This window comes from Spermophilus citellus, assembly GCF_964194105.1.
Source record: "Spermophilus citellus genome assembly, chromosome: X".
NCBI classification, from domain to species: domain Eukaryota; kingdom Metazoa; phylum Chordata; class Mammalia; order Rodentia; family Sciuridae; genus Spermophilus; species Spermophilus citellus.
Window position 1 is genome coordinate 7863574 of NC_138190.1, and position 7657 is coordinate 7871230.

The window sequence follows — 7657 nt, forward strand, 5'->3', positions numbered from 1 at the left end:
CCTAAATTTTCATAGTTGATAAATTATGTTGAACTCCCATGCAGTATATTGATTATAAGGTAAGATGTAATTGTGGCTAGTATATAATTAAATGTCTTCAAAATTATATCTTTTACTTGCTATTTATGAATATATATATTTAGTAAAATGACTCTCAACAGTGTTCAGCATGAAGTCTATTGTATAATTTGGGGGGAGCAAAAACTCCTTTAGTAAAACCAATTTTATTTTCTATATGTCTTATACGTATGATGACAGTGTCACCCAAACTGAGCCAAGTGGCAATTTGAGGGAACAGATGGAAAAGTGGAAGGGTCCTAAATTTTGGTCAAAAGGTTTCTTCTAGAATCTACAAAGCAATAGTCACAGAATGACCCAAATTCCCCATCTTGTTAAATATCAGAGCTATTCTTCACTTAAAAATTCCATATTTAAAGACCCTTGAAGAGCAAACAAAACAATAATATTTTTTAAAGAGAGAGAAAGAGAGAGAGAATTTTAATATTTATTTTTTAGTTTTCGGTGGACACAACATCTTTGTTTGTATGTGGTGCTGAGGATTGAACCCAGGCCGCACGCATCAGGCGAGCACGCTACGGCTTGAGCCGCATCCCCAGCCCAACAACAATTATATTTAATTAGGGTAATACAATTTTAATTCATGATGAACATCAAACAAATCTTCATGGGTCCCATGATAAGAACAAAAATTAAAGTCACTCTAAATATTAACTATACTTAGAAATGGCAGAGAGACGTACATTACTTGTGAATGAATGTTCCACCTTAAACATTATATACTCTTTATATACACACATACATATAGCGATTCATGCTGACATTTTTACATGAATATATTACATTCAGTAGGATATAAATAGGCTGAAGGTAGAGGTACAATATTTATTTTAACTTTCTAGGAAGTGTGATGGAAGTATGAAGATCCTTGACCTTCTATTAATTCAATGAGAAAAAAGTCCAATATCTTCCACCACAAAGTGAAGACTGTTAGATCTCACTTTACAGAGAAAAGAACAATTTATTTTCTAGAATAATAGCCTATTGAAATATCACCTATCAGCTTTGTAAAAGACACGTTATATATTTATATTCATATATGGAAATAAGGTATTCTAATAATAATATAGCAATTATATATAAAGATATAGATATATAACTGATATGTGTGTGTATGTATGTGTGTGTATATGTGTGTGTGTATGTATGTGTGTGTGTATGTATGTGTGTGTGTGTGTATATATATATATATATATATATATATATATATATATATATACACATACATATATACACACACTCACATCAGTTTTGTTAATGGTGATTCTCCTAAACAAGGAATCCTTGCACCTGGAACTTACATTGGGCAGTACTGTTTGTTATTTGGGAAGTAAAATAATTGTATTTATACAGTGATGCTATAAGCCATTAAATTAAGAAACACAGATAAAGCCCTCCCACCAAAAAAATATTACAGTAATGTGTCTTTGCATGATTCTTTCTCTTTAGGAGCTGAAAATAAAGGAAAGCCTAACCTCCTTGGCCCAGATTGGAACTGTATGCCTCAAATGACCACCTTCATTGGCGAAGGGGAACAAGAAGCTCAGATAACATATATAGACTCAAAACAGAAGACAGTTGAGATTACAGACAGCACCATGTGTCCAAAGGACCACCGGCACTTGTATATAGACAACACCTATAATCCAGATGAACTTAACCAGCAGTTGACCCAGCCTGGTGATGCTCCCTGTGAGGCAGACTACAGAAGTCTAGCCCAGAGGTCCCTGATGTCCCTCTCAGGATCAGAAACTTTAAAGAAAGCACAGGAATCTCCGAGAGGAGCTAAAGTGTCCTTTATTTTTGGAGATCTTGCCTTGGATGATGGTATGAGTCCCCCAACTCTTGGCTATGAGAGACTGTTAGATGAGAGTCCAGAAATGCTGGAGAAGCAGAAGAATCTCTACATCGGCAGTGCCAATGACATGAAGAACCTAGATCTCGCTCCAGACACAGAGAGCATCCAGTTTGTGGCAAATTCTGTTTATGCAAACATAGGTGATGTGAAAAATTTTGAGGCCCCTGAGGGGATAGAGGAGCCCCTCTTGCATGACATCTGTTATGCAGAAAACACTGATGATGCAGAGGACGAGGATGAGGTAAGCTGTGAGGAGGACCTTGTGGTGGGCGAGATGAACCAGCCAGCCATCCTCAACATGTCTGGGTCAAGTGATGACATCATTGACCTCACGTCCCTGCCTCCTCCGGAAGGTGATGACAATGAGGATGACTTCCTGTTACGTTCCTTGAACATGGCCATTGCTGCACCCCCACCTGGCTTTAGAGACAGTTCTGATGAGGAGGACACTCAGAGCCAGGCAACGTCCTTCCGTGAAGACAAGGAGCAAGGCAGCAGCCTGCAAAACGATGAGATCCCCGTGTCCCTCATCGATGCTGTGCCCACTAGTGCTGAGGGAAAGTGCGAGAAGGGATTGGATAATGCTGTTGTTTCCACGCTGGAAGCTCTAGAAGCTCTATCTGTTTCAGAAGAACAGCAGACCAGTGACAATTCAGGTTCTTTCACGATTGTTACATTTATTCACTGATAACTGTGTCATTCCATCCTTTCGAGCCATTTGTCTTTGGAGTCCTGTTACGTGGTATTCTCCATTTCACGCATTGTCCCATTTCATAAATATGCTGAACTACCATCATGGGTGTTTTTTGTGTGTGTATGTGCTTTCTTTGTTATTTTTAAATCATATGGCACGTCCCCCACCCCCATTTCTGGAACAACTGTGCAATAAATTCAGAGTCCTTACTGAAAAGGGAAAAACTTGTTTTTGTTTTTGTTTTTGTTTTTTAAGAATAATGAGTCCCATTTTCTTACATGTCTCCAAGTGCCTCTGATACATCCATTAATTGCTTCTTGTTTTTTACGGCATGCAGGTGTAGCCATCTTGCGGGCTTATAGTCCTGAGTCTTCGTCAGACTCGGGCAATGAAACTAATTCTTCTGAAATGACTGAGAGTTCTGAACTGGCCGCAGCACAAAAGCAGTCAGAGAGCCTCTCCCGCATGTTCTTGGCCACTCATGAAGGCTACCACCCCCTCGCAGAAGAGCAGACAGAGTTTCCCACCTCCAAAGCTCCTGCAGGGGCATTGCCTCCAAAGTCCTCCCACAGCCTGGCTGCTCGCCCAGTGACCGACCTTCCGTCCAAAGTTGTGCCTTCCAAGCAGATACTTCACTCGGACCACATGGAGATGGAGCCTGAAACCATGGAGACCAAGTCGGTCACTGACTATTTTAGTAAACTGCACATGGGGTCGGTGGCATATTCATGCACCAGCAAAAGGAAAAGCAAGCTGGCTGAGGGGGAGGGGAAAGTCCCCACAAGTGGAAACATACCAGGAAAAAAACAGCAGGGAACCAAAACAACAGAGATGGAAGAGGACGCCAAAGGGAAATTTGGTACTGTGTCTTCAAGGGACAGTCAACACCTCAGCACTTTTAATCTAGAGAGAACTGCCTTTCGCAAGGACAGCCAAAGATGGTATGTGGCCACTGAAGGTGGGGTCACAGAGAAAGGTGGACTGGAAGCAGCAGCTGGACAAGCCTTTCCCAGAGCTTCTGGTCTTGGGGCAAGGGAGGCCGAAGGGAAAGAGGAAGGGGCTCTTGATGGAGAAATGAATGATGTTTCAGGACTTGGCCAAGGAGACCGCTTCTTAACAGATGTGGCCTGTGTGTCTTCAGCCAAAGACTTAGATAACCCAGAGGATGCTGACTCACCCACCTGTGACCATTCCTCCAAGCTTCCAGAGGCGGAAGAGGGTGTGGCCCGCCTTTGTGATTACCACTTGGCCAAGCGGATGTCATCCCTGCAGAGTGAGGGCCATTTTTCTCTACAGAGCTCTCAAGGCTCTTCAGTGGACACAGGCTGTGGTCCAGGCAGCAGCGGCAGTGCCTGTGCCACTCCTGTGGAGTCGCCCCTCTGCCCCTCCATGGGAAAGCACTTGATTCCAGATGCTTCTGGGAAAGGCGTGAGTTATATTCCTTCAGAGGAGAGAGCCACTGGCCTTCCCAACCATGGAGCCAACTTTAAGGAACTGCACCCACAGGCAGAAGGGATGTGTCCGCGGATGACAGTGCCTGCTCTGCACACAGCCATTAATGCCGATCCCTTGTTTGGCACTTTGAGAGATGGATGCCATCGGCTCCCCAAAATTAAGGAAACCACAGGTACAGCAATGATGGATTTAGTGCTTTGCAATACACACCAGGACCATGTAAACCATACTTATAACAAACCTAAAAATACAACATCTGAAAGGTCAAAGGTAGCCAAAAATGGCCATAGAAATGTTAAATAGCAATCCTTGATCCCCCTGGTAGTGAATAAATTGTTAAGTTTCTAGGTCTGGAATAAGAGTGAAAATGGAATTTGCTCTTTATAATTTGTTCTGCTCTTCCTTTAAGAATTTGATGGAGCACTATTTGTTTTCTAAATTCTAAATGCAGACTTTTAGCAGGGCCCAGTATAACTTTTGGTTACAAGATAGTATTGATTTGAGTCATACAACAATTTGATTTCCTTCTCAAGATATCTCATTTCCAGTTTTCCCATTTTGTTACTGAGAGACAAAGAAGGATAACAGAGAAGAATATTACAGAGACTGGAGGGGTTCTGAGAGATCATTTGCCTTCCAGGAAATTTACAGATTCTTTCCTTCTCTGGACAACTCCCCTAAAGGAATATTCTGAAGTATCTGGTATACCACAGTTAGGAAGATTTGGGGGGTATGCATGATGAGTTGCTTTATTTTCCCCCAAATAATAAAATCTAGACACAGGTAGAACCAAGAATCTAGCCACATTCTGTACCTACCTTCACTGTTCTACTTTCCATATAGTGAACACATATGCCTCTCATCAATACACATGGCTGGCCATCAGATAGCAAAAGCAGATGCTCCTTTATACTTTCTTGTTTCAAGTTATATCCATAGTGTCTTTTCAATATTGGTCAATAGATATATGGGTTAGTTTATATTCCTGTTCTTAAAAACACCTTTTTAAATCTTACAACTTTACTATTTTTACAAAGTCTACCATTGGCCATGCTTACCTGTGTAAACTAACCTGTAAATGATACCTAATTCTCATCACACAACTGCATTTTTTTTTGGTACTGGGTACAAGGGTCCTTAAATATAGAGCCAGGTCTCCATCCCCCTGCCTTTTAATTTTTAGGCAAGGTCTCACTAAGTTGCTTAGGGCCTCACTAAATTGCTGAGGCTGGCCTTGAACTTGAGACCCCCCTCAGCCTCCAGAGCTACTGGGATTACAGACATGCACCACTATGCCCAGTTACCCAACCACATCTTTACCTCTAAATTAATTGAAACACACTCTTTAATCCTTCATGGTTTATGGGGAGTTTTAACTAAGTTACCTCTTGCTCTTCTTCACATGAGAGCTTTTCTTAAGAAAACCTGAACAACTTTCCCACTGTCTTGACTTTAGACCCCATACCAGGCAAACCTCATACCTCATTCTGTCCTCTTAGAAAGGTTAGATTAATGAATTATTTTTAAAAAGGTAACTGATGCAATTCCAGAAAAACCCAACTCCCTTGAAATAAAACTTAAATATTTTATTTTTCAATAATCTAGAAACAAAATGTATATTTTCTAAGTATGTTTCTAAACTTCAATAGGTAATTATTGGAAGCAAGGGAGTTCATGAAATACCATTCTCTCCTGGAAAATGTCTGTGATTGTTAGACAATTTCCAATGAACTAGCAGTTCCAGAAATAACAGATTCCAAGTATTTTTTGCTCTTCACTGAAATGGAAATCAGTTATGAGTTATCAGGAGTCAGTCTTTGGAAAACAGGGTGGCCCTAACATATGGCAGGTCTTCTATAACACATCCTTGGGAAATGACAGACATCATGTAGAGATGTTGGGAAAATGGCTACCCAGGAGATGCTTAATGAATCTCTCTGTTTTTCTACTACCCCTAGTGTAGCTTTGACAGAGCCTGGGAAGGAGAGACGAGGAGGCATGCCTTCAGCTTGGTCTCAACATCCTGAAGTTGATCCCATCCTGCTACCATCAAACATTCACTTGGAATCAAAGGTGCCAATTCCAAATCAAGACCCTAATGATTTCTCCCAAGCAAATCAGGCATATGGAGAGTCTGTGAGCTGGCGGCCACCGGATCTGAGAGGGGGGAGCCTCAGGACACCCCCCAGCCAGAGGGCTCTCAGGCATAGCAGCAGTATCCTCTCAGGATCCATAGCATTGGAGACCTTCCGAGAGAGAACCAAGGGTGCAATCAGCTTGAAGTATCCAGGTATCACAGAAGCACAGGAGGCCGGTTCAGAAAGGCGAGCAGAACTCCCTCTGGGGAAGAAGCTCACCAAGAGTTTTTCCCAAAGCTCAATGCACTTTAGCCCTGAGGGGAAGTTTCACAAAAGGTCCCCAGTGGTTCACAAAGACTCAAAGCAGTATAGGACATTACCCTTGCGGAAGATAGAGGGCAGCAGTTGGAGATGCCGAGGACCTTTCAGCTACTGTTTCCTTAACCGAGGGCAGGATGAAGATGGTGATGAAGAAGAAGAGGAGGGAGAGGCCACCCTTCGGGTCTCTTGCCTCTATTCACCCCAGATGACTCACGCCATGCCAGAACCAACCAGTCCATCCCTGGCTGCTGGGATTTGGAAGAAAGGAGGGGAGCTAACCAGAGGGTCAGTGCTGAAAGTCTGGTCAGAAGACCTGAATGGCCCAGATGACTTGGACTTCAGCAATCTGGCTTTTGATGCCCGGATTGCAAGAATAAGTGCACTAAAGGAGAGCACATACACAATGCCTGATGGGTTCCTTGCAGCCCAAAATGATGCCAATGAGCTGCTTTGCCTTGTCAGGGCAACTAAGGGGAAGAGAGAGGAGTCACGCCCTGAAACATATGACCTTACACTTTCTCAGTACAAGCAACTGTTATCCATCGAGTCCAGACAGTTGGGAAGTGCCTGTAGGAAAATGGCGATGGCCGAGAAAAGTCCAGAGGAGATGCTTCTAGCTATGACTTCCAGCTTTCAAGTGCTCTGTTGCCTAACAGAAGCTTGCATGCGATTAGTTAAAGTCGTGAACTCAGAAACACAGCAGCAGGAAATTGTAGCAAAGATCGATGAAGTGGTCATAAACTACATATGTCTCCTGAAAGCTGCAGAGGCAGCCACTGGAAAGACCACTGGGGATCCTAATATTGGACTCTCAACACGACATTCAACCACCATGGCCGCTCTAGTAAGCACACTAACACGTTCTCTCAAGATGCTTTTAAATAAATAAATAAATAAATATGAAAGTCACATCATAATCTACCTTTGCAAAGCCATACATGAACTTTTATTTACTTTATGTGTACGATGAACAGATGTCTCCTTTCTTCTCTCTGTATATTTTGTTATTTTATATAAAATAGGAGATAAAAGTTACATTGATGAAATGTTGAAACGTCCTTATCAAATGTATTCTGTTTATATTATACATATATATATATATATACACATGTAAAAGAAATATACGAAAAAGTGATGACATTTGGCTATTTTTCATATAGCCAAAACTCCAGG

The 7657-nt window shown here is 41.9% G+C and overlaps 1 protein-coding gene across 2 annotated transcripts in view; it reads left to right on the forward strand.

Moving 5' to 3' along the window:
- Positions 1-7373, forward strand: part of FRMPD4 (FERM and PDZ domain containing 4) — a gene marked incomplete at both ends in the record, with an annotated part of 559025 nt that extends 551652 nt beyond the window's left edge. For both annotated transcript variants that reach the window (XM_081278110.1, XM_081278111.1), the window contains 3 exons: positions 1528-2592; positions 2968-4257; positions 6049-7373. In XM_081278110.1, coding sequence (XP_081134236.1) covers positions 1528-2592; positions 2968-4257; positions 6049-7373 — 3680 coding nt within the window. The remainder of the gene's footprint in view (positions 1-1527; positions 2593-2967; positions 4258-6048) is intronic.
- Positions 7374-7657: the final 284 nt, after the last annotated feature.